The 21705-nt window shown below is 44.8% G+C and overlaps 2 protein-coding genes across 3 annotated transcripts in view; one reads left to right on the top strand and one right to left on the bottom strand.

The window, feature by feature from the left end:
- The window catches only part of LOC117349270, a 225114-nt gene extending 222747 nt beyond the window's left edge, over nucleotides 1-2367 (bottom strand). The window contains exon 1 of the mRNA XM_033922530.1: nucleotides 2193-2367. The gene's annotated coding sequence lies outside the window, so the exon portion shown is untranslated. The remainder of the gene's footprint in view (nucleotides 1-2192) is intronic.
- EMD (emerin) overlaps nucleotides 1792-21705 on the top strand; it is a 30888-nt gene continuing 10974 nt past the window's right edge. The window contains exons 1-4 of one of the 2 annotated variants that reach the window (XM_033922554.1): nucleotides 1792-1977; nucleotides 5719-5851; nucleotides 14186-14278; nucleotides 17492-17584. In XM_033922554.1, the coding sequence (XP_033778445.1) occupies nucleotides 5770-5851; nucleotides 14186-14278; nucleotides 17492-17584 (268 nt within the window). In that variant the 5' untranslated portion in view covers nucleotides 1792-1977; nucleotides 5719-5769. The remainder of the gene's footprint in view (nucleotides 1978-5718; nucleotides 5852-14185; nucleotides 14279-17491; nucleotides 17585-21705) is intronic. The other variant, XM_033922564.1, reaches the window with a different exon arrangement.

The raw sequence follows: 21705 nt of genomic DNA, 5'->3' as shown, positions 1-21705 counted from the left end.
ACATGGTATGTAGTGGTAGTAATCTGCATAGAATGTTCAGAGCTTACTGCAGAACAAGTGTACCAGAGATGATGCAAATTGTGCATTTACATGCATCAAAACATGTTTTGATTTATTTATTTAAAAAATGTATATACCGTATATTAACTATATGGTTTACAAAGATTACAATCATAACATGTTAAGCAACACATATGGACACAATTGTAGAACACTTATAAAAAAGGAAAATAAACCAGCCAGCTTAGATCAGTATCTAATACAGTATACCTAACACAGGAAAGCGCTAATGTTAATGATGTTAACATAAGAACAGCCATACTGGATCAGACCAATGGTCCATCTAAGCCAGTATCCTGTTCCCAATAGTGGCCAATCCAGGTCACAGTACCTGACAGAAACACAAACAGGAGCAACATTCTATGCTACTGATCTAAGGTAGTAAGTTATGGGAAAGAAATGCACCCATTTTCTGTGTTCAAAAATGTTTTCTAGTTGGAAGATTTATATTTAAAAAGCTTAAAGACACAAAAAAAGCAGTGCCAATGTGTGCTTCACGGTCAGGTTTGCCCAGTGCATGCACCCTTAACTATGCACACTTGACAAGCGCATTGCTTTCACTTTTTCAACATGTGTATAATTTGAATATCACTTCTTTTGAGCACTGGAGTTAGTTTGCCACATTGTTCCAGCAAAATGGAGTGTGTAAGGTTGGCTTTTACCATGGGAGTTCTGAGAATTGGCCTGTACACTCCTCCCTCTGTATTCACGGTTTCAGCAATCGCGGTTTTAATTATTCACAGTTTTTAGCTTGCTGGCTCCTCCCCCCCCCCCCAAAATTACATCAGCTTGCATAGAGAAATCACTGATTCCAAGTGTTTACAGGGAAAATCACCGATTCCCAGCACTTTCTTCACCATGTTTTGCCTCTCCTTCAGGAACAGGCCAGGTCTCCCACCATGTTATTTGCCGTTTCACCATATTCACAATGGTTTTGAACAGAAAACAGCAAACAACATATGAAAAAGTTATTTGCGGTTCCGTTAATCCCCTATCACAATGAATACGGAGGGAGAAGTGTAGTTGCATTTGAATTACGGTGCTGCCCAAAATCCCAACCTACTCTTACAAGACAAAGAGCACCATGTACTTGTAATTCAAACTTACTGCTAACTATATGTGGCGATGGAAGAAAGCTGTTAAAAAAAAGTGGCACTATAAACAAACCTCCAAAGAAAGTAGGGGTAACATTTGAAATTGGAAAGTCAGCTTAAAGGTGATGATGGATATTGGTCTCGGCTGTCACACTGACCACACACACTCCTGTGCAACACTCGTATCCACTGAGCACATTATAGTATTTTTAACACTCACATAATACCGAAACTACTGTAAGTTTCAGCTCCCAAAGTTACTCGGCAAAAGAAAAAAATAGCAGTCGCTTTATTTAGCCAGCTGCGGACCTCATTTGAAGCACAATAACTTAATAACAAAACACCAGTCTACACAAGTGAAATCAAATATCAACTTGCGTTTAGATCGCGCTTTTTTCAGTAGGAGGAGCTCGAAAGGCGTTACATTCATGCACAGATCCATACCAATGTCATTTCTGATTGCAAAGTTATATTTAAAAAGTCTTTTAATGACCCCCCCCCAAAAAAAAAAAAAAATATATATATATATATCATTATTAAAAACCATGAACCTGGAAAAATAAAGTTAACAAAGGTCACAACGAGAGTTAAAATAGCGAGGCACTGCTCCTCGCGAGGACAGCCCGCAAGAAAGACCAGTCCTCCTTGTTATCGGTGTGTGAAGCCCCTCCCGAGCCTGTGCCCGGGCAGGGAGGGGAAAGGAAGTGCTTGTAATAGAAGTGGGCCGGGTCTCTCACTCTGTCCGCGCCTCTCCTCGCCAAGGCTTCGAGTACCCGGGGCGCGCCGCTCGCTCGCCGACTGACCGGCCCAGCGCACGAGCGAGGTGAGAAATCGCGCGCGCTCGACCTGGCATCGCCGCCTCGTTGTCTGCGGCGTTCGGAACGTCGAACGCCGCCCGGAAAGCGCCCACAGATAGAACGCTTCGCCCTCCAGACAGCGGTCGCAGGGGAGGGGAACGAGGGAGAAGCGCGTGCGCAAATGCTACAACCTGCACTTCTCCCTTCCCGCCTTTTTTTTGTGTGTAATGCCTGCACTTACTTCGGAGTGGACTTTTTCTCCTTCCGCTGAATTATCCTTAGCTGTTTCTTTGTACTGTATGTCTTTGTGCCGTGCCAGGGGCCTGGCCTCTTTACTCCTTTCCCCTTCTGCTTCAGTCCCCGGGAAAGGATCAGTGCCCTATTCCTTGCTCATTTGCGTCTGCGCAGAGCATTGTATGTCCCTCCCACTCTTATCTTGGGGCATGAGAAAAGCTGGAGGGGGTAGATTCTAATAGGGGGAAAGATAAGGGCTTAACAGTATAGGATTATATGTATGCTATTCATTTATTAGGCAGGGAGGCTAAACTATCCTATACTAAACAATGAGATACTCGTTTAGTAAGCTACCTTTCTCCCTAGGAGATAACTATTCAAGGAATTTCCTTGAGTAAAAGCAGAAAGCAGACCTTTGAAAATTCTTTCTCCCCCCCCCCCTTTTGTAAATTAGGCACTTCTAGGGTACTATCCTAGCTAATGTCTGTAAGTGCTTTTAGAGGCTGATCCTCAAAGTCAACAGCAATGCAAAAAAAAAAAAAAAAATTCAGCACAGTGACGATCAAAAGAAACCACATACAAATGATACGCATGGTTAATTTACTCTTCATCAACCTGAAAGTAAGAGGAGCAATGATTTGGCAAATATGTTTTGTGATAATATGGCTCTTGTGTAAATGCCCAGACAAAACCAGAAATGCACACGTTGGTGCTGTTCTGTGTTTTAAAATATGAATCTTTTAAAACGTGTTTACACTACATTTCTGAAAGGTTTTTTTTTTTAGCTCGGGCTCACACACGTTTGTTTCTCACTATCAGCACTTAAAATACCTGGTGAATATTTGCTAGTGAAGAGCTAGTACCTACAAATTAGTTTACCTCAGGCCCCTTGCTAGGGAAGAAATTATCACAGAGAGAATGACATGGGGACAGAGCTTGCAGGGTGGGACAGAGACATGACATCCTGGGGACAAGATGGGGATGTAGATAGTTCCCATGGGGACGGTCAAATTTGGCCCTTTGTCATTCTCTAATGCAGACCTCGGGGTTAGCAATTAGGTCCTTTTACTAAAGCACTCTAGCCGCTAACGCGTCCATAGACTATAATGGACACGTTAGCGTTTAATGTGCACTAAAACGACTAGCACGCCTTAGTAAAAGGACCCCCAGTATTTTCAAAGACTACATGCGAATGTTACAAGAGAAATAGGGACAAAGTGGAGTCTTGAGGAACCATGCATGTTACTGAATAATGTGCGTATGGCCAGGAGCTATTTTCCAGCAGTCTGGCTTTGCTCATTCTGGACACAATTAAACCAGCTGAGCACCCTCTAACCCAGTGCTTCCCAGTCATTTTATGCCTGTGACTCCACGATTGTGGCCCAAATTGCGTGACCTCCTCAGATGGGCTCTACATATCTATGTTTCTATGTTTCTACATAGGCATAGAAACATAGAAGATGATGGCAGAAAAGGGCTATAGCCCATCAAGTCTGCCCACTCTATTAACCCTCCCCTAACTACCCTCCAAGGGGTCACACTCTGATGGCATCACCTCTACACTACCCTCGTAGAGATCCTACGTGGGCATCCCACTGTTTCTTAAAATCTTGTACGCTGCTGGCCACGATCACCTGCACAGGGAGGCTATTCCAATGGTCAACCACTCTTTCTGTGAAGAAATACTTCCTGGTGTCTCCATGAAATTTCCCGCCCCTGATTTTCATCATTATTCTGCTCTAACCCTTCTTCCTTGGACATTGTGGTTAAATGGGAAGGGGTAAAACACAGACCTCACGGATCTAAAACCGCACATCCTTAAAACTCTGAGGTCTGTTGTGCCACTTGTAGTTTCTGGCTCTGACAGACCTCGATGACAATTTAGCTCTGACGGATCCATCTCAGCATAGGGAGGGAAAAGTATTAGGATCCGTCAGCGCTAACATGTCATAGAGGTCTGTCAGAGCCAGAGACTAGTGCTAGAGCAGCTCTAAAACGAATGAAAGTCAGGTTTAAGCAGACCCTCAAAGGTAGGGTGGGATAGGGGTATAGCAAGCACAATCACCTCTCACTTTCTTTTACCAGGAAACCGGTTTAAAGGATTCGTTTTAGAGACGCTCCAGCACTAGTCTCTGGTTCTGACAGACCTCTGTGACATTTTAGCGTTGACGGATCCTAATACTTTTCCCTCCCTATGCTGAGACGGATCCATCAGCGCTAAATTGTCATCGAGGTCTGTCAGAGCCAGAAACTACAAGTGGCACGGACCTCAGATTTTTAAGGACGTGCGGTTCTAGATCTACAAGTGAGGTCTGCATTTTACCCCTTCCCTGGTTAAATAGTGTGATCTATGGTGCTGAAAGCTTTCAAATCCCACTGCTGCTTTGTGATTTTGGAGGAAGTCACTTAACCCTCCATTGTGTTAGGCAATAAAATTAGAGAAGATGAGCCCTCCAGAGTCAGGGAAATACCTAGGGTACCTGGAATGTAACACACCTTGAGCTATTACTGAAAAAGGTGTGAACAAAATGTAAATTAATTAATAAATAAAACTATTAGGGAGTGTATTCAGTTTTCTGTGAGAGTTGTTCAGTTTTGGCTTTTCATCCTTTAGTAAATCCTGCATTAGAAGTGCAATTCTGTAACTTGGCACCTGCATTTAATGCTTCACGTGTACATGAAACGTAGAGAATACTGACACTTTTGCAGATCAGGGCTGACATTAGGGATGAGCAATTGGGCCTCTATGTTACTAGGGGCACAAACCTTCCTGAAGTTGGAAGAGGGACAACCTGCAAGCAAGCTTTAGGGGCCTCCTCTATAGCATCTGCCTTGGGCCCCCATCATGTCTGCCACAGGCCTTGTAGCGGATAAGCAAATGATTTTATGTTAGACTGAATACGTATGTTTTGATGGTATTGATGCACTTTCTAGGCAATTGATTTTATGTTAGACTAAATATATCTGTTTTATCTTTTTATTTTTGTATGGATTCTTAACTTTTTATGTATGTAACCCCTTGTAAACCGTTTTGAATAAAAACAGTATAGAAATTTTAAAAATAAAGTGATTAATTACAGTTCTGAAAGGATGTATGTAAGTGGAATAGTTTTAATTTCAAGGGATATTCACACATGTGGAGCATGGGAGGGGCTGCAGTACATTATGCACATCCTTGATACATTTAATCACCCACAGCTATGCCATGGCTATGGCTGGTGTAACAGTGGGTGTGCAAATGTGTAGGCACGCTGATACTGGGTTGTGCTACTATTTTATAATGGAATCTGGGCATCCAGATGTCATTATAGATTAGGCTTTCACTGCACAGCATCAGAGCACCTAAAAGGCCCCTAAACAGCCTGCACCAGTGCGCTTTACCAGCACACTTTAGTAAACAGCCCAGCAGACTAGAAGCTGCTAGCTGGATGCGCCCCTTCCCTTTACTTTGCAAAGCGTTGGTACATCCTTTCTGCTGCAGAGGCGCTGTCATAGCTGCAAGCATGTGACCTTTGACCTTTTTGTTCTCATAGCTGCGGGTGACAGGACGTCTGCTGCCCCCACACCCTGGAGAAAAGAAAAGGATGGAGAAATACAAAGGCATGACAGATGAAGAGCTGATCACCAGCCTTAAGAAGTTCAACATCCCCCATGGACCCATTCTGAGTATGTTAGCTGCCAAAGCCTCTCTCTCTCTCTCTCTTATAGCATCTCTAACTAGCATATACTTATCCAATAGCTCCTAAAAGCAAGGGCAGTCTAACCAGTCAATTTTTATTTATTTATTTATATCAATATACATAAACAATACAGTCACATTTCACTATCACTGCATCACAGTGCATTTGTAGTTCCAATGTCTTTAATAGAGAGCAGGCCTTATGCGCCCAAAAACATAACAAGCTAAAACCAGGACTGGGTCTGGTAATCTGGAACCACCTGATCACTTCTGATCAGGTGATAGAAACATTAGCAGAAATTAGGGAAGCCAACAAATGTGGGAGCACTATAATAATGGGTGATTTAAATTATTACAAATACAAAAAAATATATATATTTGTGTTAAACAAATTAAGCAAACCTACCGCCTCTTTTACTAATCAAATTAGTGCTCGCTAAACGCTAACGCGTCCATAGACTAACATGCACGCATTAGTGTTTAGCGCGCGCTAAATCAATTAGCGCACCTTAGTAAAAGAGGACCCTAGTGTCACAGATTTAAACCATAAAAAAGGAAGTAGCCAAAAGTCCTCAGCATAAGCTTCAACATGTTGAGGGATAACATTAATCATAGGTTTTTAGCTTACTTAGAAAAATAAAAAATTATATAAATATCAGGACCTCGAGAAAATAAAACATGGAGTGTGGTACCACATACATTCAATTTGTATTCTTAAAACAATCTCAAAGTCATATGCACTGCTGTCTTGTATTGTCTCCACAGTTGTGCCTTGTTACCAAGTTGACTGATTCAGAAACTGACAACTGGCTTGGTTAGCAATAATAAATAAGCTGTATAATGCATTTGCCCTTCAAGTGAAGTCTTTATAATCACAGATGCAGCCTTTGTAGCAGGGAGTGCAGCTTTCATAGCAGCAAGTTACATAGAACATAGAAAGAAAGATAGAAACATAGAAAGATGACGGCAGAAAAGGGCCAATGCCCATCAAGTCTGCCCACTATAGACCCTCCCCTTAAGATTAGCTAGTGTTTTGCCCTGACCCTCTTAGGGATCCCACATGGGCGTCCCATTTATTCTTAAAATCTGGCACGCTGCTGGCCTCGATCACCTGCACTGGAAGCCCGTTCCACCGATCAATCACTCGCTCCGTGAAGAAATACTTCCTGGTGTCGCCGTGAAATTTTCCGCCCCTGAGTTTGAGCGGGTGCCCTCTTGTGGTTGAGGGGCCTCTAAGAAGGAAGATGTCATCTTCCACTTCTATACGTCCGGTGACGTATTTAAACGTCTCAATCATGTCTCCCCTCTCCCTGCGCTCCTCTAGAGTGTAGAGCTGCAAATTGTCTAGTCTTGCTTCGTACGGGAGACCTTTAAGCCCTGAGACCATTCTGGTGGCCATTCTTTGGACCGACTCGACCCTCTGCACGTCTTTGCGGTAGTGTGGCTTCCAGAATTGCACGCAGTATTCCAGATGAGGTCTCACCATGGCCCTGTACAATGGCATAATGACAGCAGGCTTTCTGTTGACAAAACTTCTACGGATGCAACCCAGCATCTGCCTTGCCTTTGAGGAAACCTTCTCCACCTGATTGGCAGATTTCATGTCTGCACTAATGATTACTCCCAAATCTCGTTCCGCTGAAGTCCTGGTCAAGGTCTCCCCGTTCAAGGTATAAGTTCTGCACGGGTTTCTGTTACCTAGGTGCATGACCTTACATTTTCCAGCATTGAAGCCCAGCTGCCAGGTTGAGGACCAGCATTCCAATGTGCGCAGGTCCTGCGCCATACTATCTTGTAAATTGCCCTCGCTTACCATATTACATAGTTTGTCGTCGTCGGCGAATAATGTTACTTTACCTTGAAGCCCTTGAGTCAGATCTCCTATGAATATGTTGAAGAGGAGCGGACCCAAGACCGAGCCCTGAGGCACCCCGCTGGTCACCTCCGATGTCCCAGAGAAAGTACCGTTAACCATCACCCTCTGACGTCTGCCACTCAGCCAATCTCTGACCCATGCCGTCAGAGTCTCTCCCAACCCCATTGATTTCATCTTGTTTAACAGTCTGCGGTGTGGGACGCTGTCAAAAGCTTTACTGAAGTCCAGGTACACTATGTCCAGTGAATCTCCTTCATCCAGTCTTTTTGTTACCCAGTCAAAGAAGCTGATGAGGTTTGATTGGCAGGACCTACCCTTGGTGAATCCATGTTGATTGGGGTCCCGTAGTTTATAAGTTATAAGGATTCTTTTAAAACAAATAGGAGAAAATATTTTTTTCACTCAGTGCATAGTTTAACTCTGGAACTTATTGGCAGAGGATATTGTAACAATAGTTAATGTAGCTAGGTTTAAACAAAATTTGGACAAATGCCTGGGGGGAAAAAAACAGAGATGCCAAGTTACCCAATTCCGGGCTGGAGATTTTGGGCCAGTCCTGGCTTTGAACTTACATCCCAAAGCAGTGTGGGACTTGTACCAATCTGATCCTGCCCATTGAAATCAGTGCTGTAAGTCCCATAGTGCACTAAGGTGACTTGGTCAAAAATCCAGAACTGTCCTAAAATCTCAAGCCTGGAACTGGGTAACTTGGCATCTCTGAAAAAGTCTATAATCTGCTATTGAGTTAGATAAGGGTAAAGCCTCTGTTTGGGCAAGTTTCATTATGCAGAAATGACAGCATGTGCTCTGTGGCAGGTCCGCTTTTGTGGAATAAACTCCCTGGTTATATTCGTTCATATACTACTTTTCATCAATTTAAAAACATTATTAAAATGAATCTGTTTTTCCAAGCCTAATAGTTTGTGCATAATATGTTTATTAAAAGTCTTATATGCCATTCTTCATATTACCAGCAGAGCAGTGTACAATATAAACAGAAGTAGAAAAGAGCTAAAATAAAAGCAGGATAGGGGGAAAAAAGTGCAGTGCACCTGACGACCCCCCCCCCCCCTCACACACACACACAAAATTCAAGGACATCACAAAAAAGCCTGATCGAACAGATAATTCTTCAGGAGGGTCTGAAACCTCAAGTAAGAAAATTCTGTACACATTTCAGAAGGAAGGGAGTTCCAAAGCGTAGGCGTGAAAAGAGAAAAATGCCAAATTGCGGGTAGAGGTGAATCTTGTGAGATAGCAGGAATTGTCAAATGATGGTTATGTATTAAACAAAGGGTTTTTTATGTACTGAACGAAGGGTTTCTTTATCGGACCCTTAAAGTGCAGCAGTATGACTCGGATGATTAATATCTATAATAATAAAACGCTAAGCGCGCATGCGCACTCCTACCTGCGTGATCCATATGTCCGTGGCAGGCAGGAGTGCACATGCGCGCTACTGGCAGAGCAATTGTAAAGCGCCAACCTCCCTGCTCTCCAGCTCCTCCAGGCATTGAGCGGCAGTCCTCCATCCAGTCCACCGAAGCAGCTCTTCTGTCTGCCCTCCTCTTCAAAAAAGCCTACTGAGGATAGCGGCCGGCAGTAGCGAACCTCGCAGGCTGCTCTGCACCTCAGTAGCACGTTCCCTCTGACACACCGGATCACGTCAGAGGGAACATGCTACCGAGGTGCATAGCGCCTGCGAGGTTCGCTAAAGCCGGCTGCGATCCTCAGCAGGCTTTTTTGAAGAGGAGGGCAGACACGAACGCACAGGAAAAGCAGGTAAGGGGTGCTGCTGGACAGGGGGAGCAGGGAAGAGGTGCTACTGGACAGGGGGGAGATAACAGGAAGGGAGGCCTACTGCTGGACAGGGGGAACAGGGAAGAGGTGCTGTTAGACAGGGGTGGGAGGTAAAAGGAAGGGAGAAGGGCTACTGCTGAACAGGGGGAGCAGGCAAGGGGTGGTGGTGGACAGCCGAGGAAAGAGAGACAGAAAGAAAGAAAGACAGACATACAGACAGAAAGCGGCCAAGCAGAGAGAAAGAAAGACAGACACACACATCCATTCTAGCACCCGTTAATGTAACGAGCTTAAATACTAGTGTAACCTTAAAGGGTTTATTAAGGTGCAGGATTTTAGACTTTTGTATTAGTTATTTTAATATGTCTTCTTTTATGTATGTTTTTATTGCATGCTGGGATATACGTTTTTAAAATAAATAAACCTTGGGGTTGGTAGCTTGGAATCTTGCTCCTTTTTTGGGGATCTTTCAAGGTGCTTGTAACCTGGACTGGCCACTGTTGGAAACAGGATACAGGGCTAGGTGAACCTTAAGTCTCCATATGGCAATTCTTATGTTCTTAACTACCCCCCCCCCCCCCTTTTATATAACCGCTCAAAAGATTTTTAGTGCCGGCTGGTGGGCTGAATGTTCTGCACTGCTCTGATGGTCACAGAGTTTTATGAGCATCGGAGCAGCGCAGAGCATTCAGCGTGCCAGCCAGCACTAAAAACCTCTTGTGCGGTTTTGTAAAAGGGGGGAGGTAAACTTTAATCCCTCCCAAAATGGGAAACCACATAGAAACTATGGGCTAGATACATTTTTGGAGCCCTCACCAAACTGGAAGAAGGCCCATAAGCCTTCCTGTCTTCAGAAGCAAGTGAGTATAACAAAGCAGATTCTGGGTGGCTTAAAATTAGAGGAATGAGTAGAGAATTTCAAACCTCTTCCAGTCATTGGCATAAAAACCTACCCAATGACTGGAAGAGGGAGCCAAGTTTTATTTTAGTTTGATGAATCACTTATTTAGTTTTACTAAACAAGATACAACATTATTAATAATAATAATAATAAAAAGAAGGCATATATTTAAACATATTGTTTAAAATTTAAAATAATGGGTTAGATCAGTGGTTCCCAAACCTGTCCTGGGGGACCTCCAGCTAGTCAGGTTTTCAAGATATCCCTAATGAATATGCATGAGAGAGATTTGCATATATGTCACTTACATTATATGCAAATCTCTCTCATGCATATTCATTAGGGATATCTTGAAAACCTGATTGGCTGGGGGTCCCCCAGGACAGGTTTGGGAACCACTGGGTTAGACCGACAGACTTACAGACTAATCAGTACACAAGGTAAAGAGGGACAGAACTACAATTCAATATTTTAAAGTACAGAAGAGAACCATAAAAGGAGAGAACGTTAGGGAGGGTAAAATGGAAACCTGAAAGAAGCTAGTGTAAAATTTGAACATAATTTAAAGTTTAAAAGCATCTTTAAAAAGGAAACTCTTTTTAAGTTACTTTTAAAACGACTCGAATTATTTTCCTCTCTTACATGCTGAGGTAAAGTGTTCCAAAGTTGCGGAGCCATCACTGAAAACATATGTCGTCAAAGGGGGGATTTATCAAAGGGCGATAAGTTCATTAGTGCACACTAACCGTTAAAGATGCCCATAGAATATAATGCATAAATCAGTGGCAATACGTTTGTACATATATAACTTCTTTATCTGGTACTAATCCTTAAACATTGAAACCTCCAGTAATCCAGATAACTAAATATTTTTCTTTTTTTGGAAGCCTCAGCCCCCTCAGCCTCCGCTATGTTAATTTTAAACTGCGGGAAGCATTACGTGGTGCCTCATCATTGGCCATCCATTTCTATTCTCTCCATCCAAACTGTTTAATTTTCAAAAACATATCTTAATATAAATATAAAGTGCTTTAGTGTTTAGCCTTCAATAAAGTGCTTTGTACTTAGATTTGGTTCTTAGCTACAGCCAACGTCTTGGAGTCAGACCCGACATGTTTCGCCCAAAAACGAGCTGTGTCAAGGGTCCCCCTAAGTAAGCAAAAGTAAAGGGAACAAGTTAAAGACAATCCCTAATGTCCACCTTTCTTCCCCCTTCTCTTAATCAGGAACTACTAGTATATATTATGAAAATGCTCACCGAGGTGGCTACCGTCATCTGACTCAATTATAGCTCTATGAGAAAGATGGTGGCGGCGTCTTTCTCCCGAGTTTAAATGTTCTTACAATTGATTTAACCCAAACCTTCTTATCTGTTTTACTTTTGTTTGCATCATGACTAAATTGTAAGTTTAGGGATTCTCTTTTATGTGTATCTGTACAATGTTGCCTATGTCTTGTAGAGAGCTACAGCCACAAAATGGACTCATAATGTTAGTAAACGCTTGAGTAGGATTTGTGGCAACACAGCAGGTAGGTTGGTATACATGGGTAGATTGGCTGGGCACATGGGAGAAGACCATCATTGCAATGCTAGGGAATAATTTTCATGTTGATATTAGCTCTGCATGTTACTTAGTGGGGAAAACGCAACATATTCTCTTGATCGCCTCTTTGTCTTTAAGATATGCCGTCGGCTCAACAAGTCTGCCCACTCAAGATCCTCCATTTTTTAAATATAACTATGCCGCAACCCCATCTGTTTGTCCCATTGACTCTTGAAGTCGGTGAAGAAGTATTTCCTGGTGTCACCATGAAATCTTCCCCCTTTAAGTTTTAGCGGATGCCCTCTTGTTGTCGTGGGACCCTTAAGGAAAAAGATTTCTTCCTCTACTTCAATGCAGCCCCTTTCTCTGCGCTCTTCGAGAGAATATAAGCATACCGTATTTTCTCGCATATAACGCACGCGTTATACGTGGTTTTTACGTACCGCGCATACCCTTGCACGTTATACGCTTGAGCGCGTTGTACAAAATTTTTTTTACATAGTTCCCCCCCCCCGACGTCCGATCCACCCCCCCCGCAGGACCGCTCGCATCCCCACCCCGAAGGACCGCTCGCACGCACCCGCACCCCCACCCCGAAGGACCGCTCGCACGCACTCCCACCCGCACCCCCACCCTGAAGGACCGCTCGCACCCCCACAGCCTCCCGACCCCCCCCATCATGTAGAAGCTCCTACCAGTGTCCTGCTGCTTCCTCTTGGCGGTCCCGACACCCGACACGATCGGGGCAAGAGGGAGCTCAAGCCCTCTTGCCCCAGCCAACCGCGGCACCCCCGACACGATCGGGGCAAGAGGGAGCTCAAGCCCTCTTGCCCCAGCCAACCGCGGCACCCCCGACACGATCGGGGCAAGAGGGAGCTCAAGCCCTATTGCCCCCCCGACTCCCCGACACGATCGGGGCAAAAGGGAGCCCAAGCCCTCTTGCCCTGCCAACTCCCCAACTCCCCGACAATATCGGGCCAGGAGGGAGCCCAAGTCCTCCTGGCCCTGGCGACCCCCCCCCCCCGCTAGTTGTTCGGGCCAGGAGGGAGCCCAAACCCTCCTGGCCACGGTGCCCCCTACCCCCACCCCGCACTACATTACGGGCAGGAGGGATCCCAGGCCCTCCTGCCCTCGACGCAAACCCCCCTCCCCCCAATGACCGCCCCCCCCAAGAACCTCCGACCGCCCCCCCAGCCGACCCGCGACCCCCCTGGCCGACCCCCACGACACCCCCACCCCCCTTCCCCGTACCTTTGTGTAGTTGGCCGGACAGACGGGAGTCAAACTCGCCAGTCCGACAGGCAGCCAACGATGGAATGAGGCCGGATTGGCCCATCCGTCCTAAAGCTCCGCCTACTGGTGGGGCCTAAGGCGCCTGGGCCAATCAGAATAGGCCCGGGAGCCTTAGGTCCCACCTGCTTGAGTCGTGCTCCTCGCATGGAGGCTAGTAGCCTCTTGCTGCCACTGGTTGTAGCCTAACTCCCTAAGGTGCTCTGGGCGGTGTGCTCTGCTGCTTTATTTTAAATATAATGCATATTATTATAACTATATTTAATATTGATTTTCTAAAGAAATGTTAAAATTGTTATTAATCCGTAAGTTAATCAAGTGTGTATATTCAAGTTTCTAATGAATTTATTTGAAACACTTGTTGTAACATAAGAAAATGAATAAAGATTTACAAACATGAAAAAAAATGTATATCAGATGTCATAAATATGAAAAATAGAGTATCAGGTCTGGTCCTGTATAGTAATGCAGTGTTTGAGGCAGAGTGAAGCATGTTAGCCTGTGCATAAAGAATATCGGTAGGGGAATGAGGCAGAGGAACTGAATTTTATTTAGGGCTAACACATTTTCTTGGTATTTCTTGGGAGGGACATAGGAAAGGAATGATTGCCCAGGAAGCTCACAGCATATGGATAAGTTAGATACCATATTTGCTGCTGCAAAAAATTGGTATGCAGAGCAGGAATTAAATGCATCAGCGAGTACAGGCAGAGGGAGGGATTAGTTACACTTAGCAAGAATTCTGTACATCAGAATCACAGAGTGCTGTTTCTAGCCTGATGCAATCCATGATTTCCAACATTGTCCTAAGTTTTTGGGGTTTTTTTCTCTCTTGCATAGCCACTGTACTTTGCAATTACTTTCTGTTCATTTATCATTGTGGCATCTCCACTTTACTTATCATTCTTAGAAACGACTCGGAAGCTGTACGAGAAAAAAATGTATGAGTTTGAGTCGCAGAGGAAAAGAATGCCCCCCACGGAAGTGACTTATGATGATCCAGGTGAGTTCAGATGTCATGGGCCAGTTGCAAGGGATGGAAACAAGGGAGAAGGGGGTGAAGTTTATCATCAGGAAGAGAAGCCCCCAGTGGCTCTGTGCATACCATTCCTTGGTTTATTCAAGTGCTGGGACATGAATGCTGCATCCTTGTGGCATGTCATTTTGCTTTTGTGGAGGAGTTCCTGCCTAACTCTCTTTTTACAGGTACACTGAACTGTCCCATCCCAGCTAGTTCAGCCAAATTGGGACGTTTTAGATGATAGGGTGCACCGATGGCAGCTGGCAGATCCTCCTTCCTGAGAGGAAGCTAGCTAATCTTACACTTTCTTCCCCATACACACATGCACAGAGAGAAACAACAGTTCAAAGCAATTTTGACAAAAGTAATAAGGCAAAATATTTTCCTGGCTTCAAAAAGTTATGGCTGGCACCTGAGTGTTCAGTCTGTTTTTCCACCTTTGAAAGTATGAGTGTAGGTTTTACATTTGTTGAATCAGAGGAACATTGACTGAGCCCTTCTCATGACACTTTCTCTGCCTGCTGCTGCTGTTTTGTATTTGCAGAACTAACTGAGGGGTCCTTTTACTAAGGCATGCTAGCCGTTTTAGCACGCGCTAAATATTAACGCATCCATAGAATATACAATCAATAATCAGTTTCTAGACCACATAACCAAATAGTTTTATGTGGTTCACAAAAGAGTAATAAGGATACAGAAATAATCTGAATGAAGAGATCTAATTGCCTATGAATTTGTTAAAGAGATGGGTTTTCAATTGCCTTCTAAACTGACAAATCTTTATTAAATCTTATCCAATAAAAATGGAATCAAAAATTAAATTACTTGGAGTTACTAGTCTAGACAAAGATTTAACCTTTCATGACTAGATAAGCTCCTTTGTAAAAGCCTGTTTCCACAAACTTTGGCTCATTCGTTCTTTAACCTCAAATCTTGAAACTGATGCTATTACAACCCTCGTTCACTCATTGGTCATTTCTCATTTAGATTACTGTAACTCTCTATATAACGGAACTACTAAAAAAAGAATTACATCATCTGCAGCTCATTAAAAACACGGCAATCAAACTTATCTATAAGGTTGGGAAATATGATTATGTCACTCCTCTTATGCGAGAAGCTCACTAGCTACCCATTACCCACCATATCACCTATAAAACTTTTAATGCTGGTCTACAAAATCAGACTTTTGTGTCTCCCATCTTTTCTCGATAAACTCATCATCCCTTTGTGGACTCTTAGATCGGCTGATCAGAATTTACTGACCAAACCTTCCATCAAAGAATTCTATTACACTAGAAAAACTAATTTTTCCATTCTAGCTCCAACTTTATGAAACGCCATGCCACCTCAACTCCGCCTTGAAAATTCACTCGATAAATTCAAGATTAAACTAAAAATGTTTTTATTCCAAGACGCATATCTTAGCATTTAAATATTTCTTCTCCAACAGTTAGCAGACTAAATATGAACCGCTTTTAAGAAGCGATCCCCTTTCCTGATGTTATATCCTCCCCCCTCTTCCTCTTTTTTTAATTTTTTTAATGATGTAATTATTAACTTTCCCTTCCCCTTTCACCCTCAAGTTCACGTTCGTATTTGTAATTTGTCCATTTAATGTTCACATTTCCCCTCCTCTTATAATAATTTATTTTAACCTTTCATTTTTAACATTGTAAACCGGCCAGGTGCTCGGCGATGATCGGTATATTAAAATTAATAAACTTGAAGGTAAGAAAGAGACATGAGCACGTTAATGTTTAGTGCACGCTATAATGGCTAGCATGCCTTAGCAAAAGGACCCCAGAGGTTGCAGGGAAGAGGTGCAAAGCGTCAGGAGAAAACACAGCCCTACTCATTGGAGACCAAGGCAGACTCCACAGAGCACAGGAAAGGGAGGCTGCCGTGCTGAATACCCATTTAACCTGAGCCCAGAGTCCTGCCGGCACCATTGACAAGGGAGCCTGTGATTTGATGCTTTTACTGCAGCTACAAATGATTACAAGTGATTTTTTGTTTTGTCTGAATCAGGACACAGTCAGGTTTTCAGGATATCCACAACGAATGTGCATTTTTTTCCACCAAAAGACACAAGTCCACTTTGAAATAAGTCAACTCCTCATTCAAAATAATATTTTTGGAAAAAAACATATTTAAAAAAAAAAAATATGATGTGCTCAGACCCATTTGAAAACAAAAGGGAGACTGCAGAGTTGATGTACAAGATACAGGCAGTTTATTGGAACAATAACGTTGTATTAACAAGGTCCACCTTTGTCCTGGAGAAACAAGGACCCAACAAGGTCCGTGTTTCGATTAAAACATCTTCTTCAGGGGTCCTATTGAGAGATAATGGGGTGTTGCCTGATGAATGATGAAGTATTGCCTAATTAATGAACATGATATCTGGAAAAAAATTGTGATATTGATGTTCTCAGGCCCATAACCAAAATGCCATAGGATAGGCAAGGGTTATCACAAGACCATCCTGTGTCATTTTGGTTATGGGCCTAACATCATATTTCTTTTAAATTATTTTTTCAAAATATTAAGAGCATAAGAATAGCTTTACTGGGTCAGACTAATGGTCCATCTAGCCAGTATCCTGTCTTCACGGAGGCGTTGACTTATTTCAAAGTGGACTTGTGGTTTGGGGTAGAAAATTTGTACACACACAAGCAGTGATTCTCAAGTGTACTCCTAGTGTGAATAGCAAGGAATATGCATGAGATAAAATATGTATGCATTGTCTCCATTGTATGCAACTATGTCTCATGTTCAGTACATTAATTGTGGGTATCCTGAAATCCTGGCTGGCTAAATTTTTCCTGAGGACTGGGTTAAGAACCCCTGGTCTAAATGGATTCTATTCAAGCCTTGGCCTTTTCTCCCTTTACTGGTTATAACATTTCACTCTAGGCCCCATCCTTTGGAAGGAGAACAGAGCATCTTTGTCACAGTAGCTCTTGGTAGCGGTCTATAGATCAGTAGCGGACGTAGCTCTACAGGGGATGCTGGCCACATCATGCTTGCTCACTGCCAAAATGGGGCCCTGTACTAAACCTCTGAGAAAAAAAAATGCAAGGGCTCTCAGTGAGTGCCAGAAGAAGAACCCAGAAAGAGCAGCCACAAAGAAGGGGGGGGGAATAGAGAATTTTCTGGCAGAATTTCTAACAGAAGGACTTCCCTTTCCAGACTCCGGCTCACGCCTCTACAGGAGCAGCAGGTATTACGACTCTCCAGCAGTGGAGCAGTATGGCAGGCACAGCTACCCCTATGGGGAGAATGGTGAGGGATGCTTGTTGCTTGGTCAGAGCAAGGAATGGGCCTACCTGCATGGCTACAGCTGCATGCCTGGGGAAAGGACATGCATGAGTTTGTGGAAGGTCTAGCTCTAGGCATGGACGCACCAGACAGGGTTTCGACTTTCTGATAGATTTTCGTTTCTCAAAAATCTGCTGTGTGACACTAGAGAGCCCGGTGACTGATTTAGGAATAGGTCTTGGTTTTCCCTTCCCAGCCCCTCACTCTCACCAATGCATCTGTACATTTGTAGATCCAGTTTATGTAAGGAAAACAGGAGCCAAAAGCCCCTAGATCGAGGGCGATAAACCCTTCATACAGAAGAGCCACAAACAAGAATGCACAGTAGCAGAGGTGGGGGGGGGTTTATCTCCTTGTCTTACGCTTAAGTCAGAGCAGACTCTCTCCTTCATCCCTGACAGTATCTCATCCTGGGTAGTTTGGCATCTCTGCTGTATGCTTGTCTCTTTCATGTCTTTCCTGAGAGTGCACCCTTTTAGTAACCAGTAGCCATAAGGGGTAGGGTGCAGGGATACCTTGGCCACGGTCTGGTAAACTCAGGTTTTATAGGAAGAAGAGCTCTGGTATATTTTTGTTATTTGTGTCCCAGTCTATGAGGCAGCAGAAGCAACCTCAGGCTGGACATGTTATCTGGTTCCAGGAGGGAGACATTTTTAGCCAGTCCTGGTTTAGAACTTACATCCCAAAGTAGGGTTACCAGATTTTGTCCTTAAAAAAAGAGTGTTTGTGGCTCCGCTCCGGCCAGGCCCTGTTGCACCCACAGCCCTGCCCCCCAACTTCATCCCCACACAAACCCCCATCTCTTCGGGGCCGCATCTGGAGGGCATTGTGCATGTGCAGGTGTCATCGTGTTGCATCCGCTCATGTGCAGATGTCCTCCAGATATGGCCCCCAACCTCAATGGTTTTCAAAACCCAAACTGCCGGGTTTTAAAAACTCATTTGGACAACCCTAAGGCCTATTCCGGTTGGCCCAGGTGCCTCAGGCCCCACCTGTGGGTGGGGTTTGAGCTTCCTGGGCCAATCGGGCCCTAAGGCCCGCCATTCCCGGGATGGCTGGCCTGCCGGACGGATTGGTGTCTGTCCAGCCAACGATTTAAAGCAGGGGTATCCAACCTTTTGGCTTCCCTGGGCCGCATTGGCTGAAAAAAAATTTTCTGGGACCGCACAAACACGCAAACACTGCAGCAAGACAGAGGAGGGAGCGGGCAAAACGGTAAACAACCGGGGGCAGCAGAGGAAAACACTGCATCGCCCTCGACCGGGGCCGCACAAAATACTTCACTGGGCCGCAGGTTGGACACCCGTGATTTAAAGGTACGGGGAGGGGGATTGGGGGTGGGGGGGTCGAGGGGTCAGCGGGGTGATCAGGGGTTTGGGGGGGTCGTTCGGGGGAGGGGGATGCGTTGAAGGCAGGAGGACCTGGGATCCCTCCTGCCCGTATCTTAGTGGGGGTGGAGGGTAGGGGGTTCACCTGGGCAGGAGGGCTTCAGCTCCCTCCTGCCCAATCGTAATCAGCCTAGGGGGGTTTGGGGTGCCGCGGGGCAAGAGAGCTTGGGCTCCCCCTTGCCCCCGATCTTAGTCGGGGGTTCGGGGTGCCGCGGGGCAGGAGGGCTTGGGCTCTCTCCTGCCTGGATCGTTGTAGGGGGAGGGGGTGGATTCTTTAACCGGTGGTGTTTTTGACAGACACTGGTTACAGAATCCAGCCTTTAGGCGAAGGACTGGCTCCTTCGCCTAAAAGCCCTTGTTTTGGGTGTTTGGGACTTAGGCTTTTTTTAGGTTGATTATATGGTGTAAGTTTATACATAGTGGTGGTCTGGGCGTTTAAACAGCTGAACGAAGAGGCAGGCCATTATCAAAAAAAAACTCCTTTTGGATGTTTTTTTTGATAATGGACATTTTCCTTGCTTCTACTTTCAACGTTTAAGGCCTTAGGCCAAAATGGGACTTGATGTTTTTATTTTATTATGCCCCTCTATACATTAACAAAGCATACAAATAATTAAAGAGTTCAAGAATGACACAGGGACAGAATTTTTCCCTGTCCCCGCGGGAACTCATTTTCCCATTCCATTCCAGTGAGTTCTTTTCTTCTCCCTGCCCCATTCCTGCAAGCTCTGTCCTCATCTGCACAAGCCTCAAACACTTTAAAATCATAACTGTCCAAGGCTTGTGTAGTTAAGCAGAGCTTACAGGAATGGGACAGGGATAACGACAAAACTCGCAGGTATGGGACAGGGAAATCGAGTTCCTGCGGGGACAAGGAAAAATTTGTCCCTGTGTCATTCTCTAGATTCTAGTCATTGAAATCAGTTTACATAATACATGAGGCAGAAACTGGCAGAAAATCAGAACTGACCTAAAATTATTTTTTCCCTTTGTGGACCTGGAGGAAAGAAAAACCTGAGTCAGTGAAAATCCAAACTGAATATGCATGAGAGAATTTGCACACAGTGGAAGCGGTGTATGCAAATAAATCTCAGTAATATTCATTGCAGATATTCAGAAACCTGATTGGCTGGGAACCACTTGGTGTTAGTGGTGGAAGCAGCAGTAGGAGACATTATTGTGATTCTCACTGTTGCTGCGAAAGCCATGTAGGAGTTCTGCAACCCTGGTGCCTCTTTTAGCGGCTCTGTATGAAGCTGGAAGTAAAACTCAGTCATGGCCTGTTAGGGGCTTCTGTTCCCCACCCAGAGTGACATGGGTAAACAGAGGCAGCAAAGGATGACAAGGTGTAGTGGAAATCCAGCACCCTATCTAGAACTTAGAACACTTTCTTCACCTCTCCACACTGGAGGCTATGCCTCTGATCCTTCTCATCTATGTCAGCCCCACAAGCATGATCAAAACTTGTGGGCTGTACATTGCCTAGATCAGGAGTGCCCAAAACATCGATCGCGATCTACCGGTCGATCGCAAAGGCAATGCCGGTAGATCGCTGAGCCAGTCTTCTCCCTAGTGTCTTTAGCATCTTTTAGCCAGGCGCTCTGCCCAGCTAATTTAGGTGAGCACCCGGCTGTCTTGCTCAGATGACACGCTTCCCCCTCTGCCTCCTCCGTTCTTTCTTCTGGACCTACCACAGTTGAAAGTTAATTACTGCAGCCTGCAGAGCAAACGTAGCAGGCTGCCGTTGGTCTCTGTAGCACGTTCCCTCTGCCACGGTCCCACCCCTGAAGTTAGAGGAGGAGCGGGACTGCGGCAGAGAGAACGTGCTACAGAGGCTGACGGCAGCCTGCTACGTTTGCTCTACAGGCTACCGTAATTAACTTTCAACTGTAATAGTTAGGCCCAGAGGGAAGAACAGAGACGAGGACAGTTGCAATCAAGAAGTAAGGCTGTGCCCATCGCGAGGGCCACAGTGGGATGAGGGTTGCCTTAGAGATGCTGGATCTGGGGGGGGGGGGGAGACAAAAGGACCTTAAGGAGGAGAGGAGGAAAGCAGCTTTGAACCAAAAGCCTTGAACAAAAGGGAGGGGGAAGACAAGGCAGATTCTGGACTACTAGAGTGGTTAGAGAGAGGAAACACCCCGAACCAAGGAAAGAGAGGTGCCAGGCCCTGGGGAGGGGGAAGACAGAGTGAGAGAGACAAAGACCTGGACCAAAGGTGGGAGGACTCAAAATGTTGGAAGATGGAGAGAAGGAGAAACCTGAAACAAAGGGGAAGCTGAAGAGAGGGGGCAGATGTTGGACTATGGAAAGTGCAGACAGAGGGGGAAAGACCCTTAGGAAGAACAGAGAGATGTATAATCATAACAGAGGAGGGAGAGAGAGGGAGACATGTTGCCAATAGGGGTGAAGGAGAGAGAAAGAAAAGTTGGACTCCTGGAGGGACAGAGAAAGATGTTGGTTGGGGAATGGAACAAGGTCTGGAGGACAGAAGAGGTGCACACAGTATATATAATAAATAAATATGGGGGGGTCTTTTACTAAGGCACGCTAGCCAATTTAGCGCGTGCTAAATGCTAACGCGTCCAAAGAATATAATGGGCACATTAGAACTTAGCACGCTCTAATTGGCCGGCGCACCATAGTAAAAGAGTATATGTTTAGTGTTTTTATTGTTGGTAGATCATTTTGACTTGT

The sequence above is a fragment of the Geotrypetes seraphini genome, chromosome 1 (assembly GCF_902459505.1).
Source record: "Geotrypetes seraphini chromosome 1, aGeoSer1.1, whole genome shotgun sequence".
Classification (NCBI taxonomy): Eukaryota; Metazoa; Chordata; class Amphibia; order Gymnophiona; family Dermophiidae; genus Geotrypetes; species Geotrypetes seraphini.
This window is presented reverse-complemented; position numbering and strand designations above follow the sequence as displayed.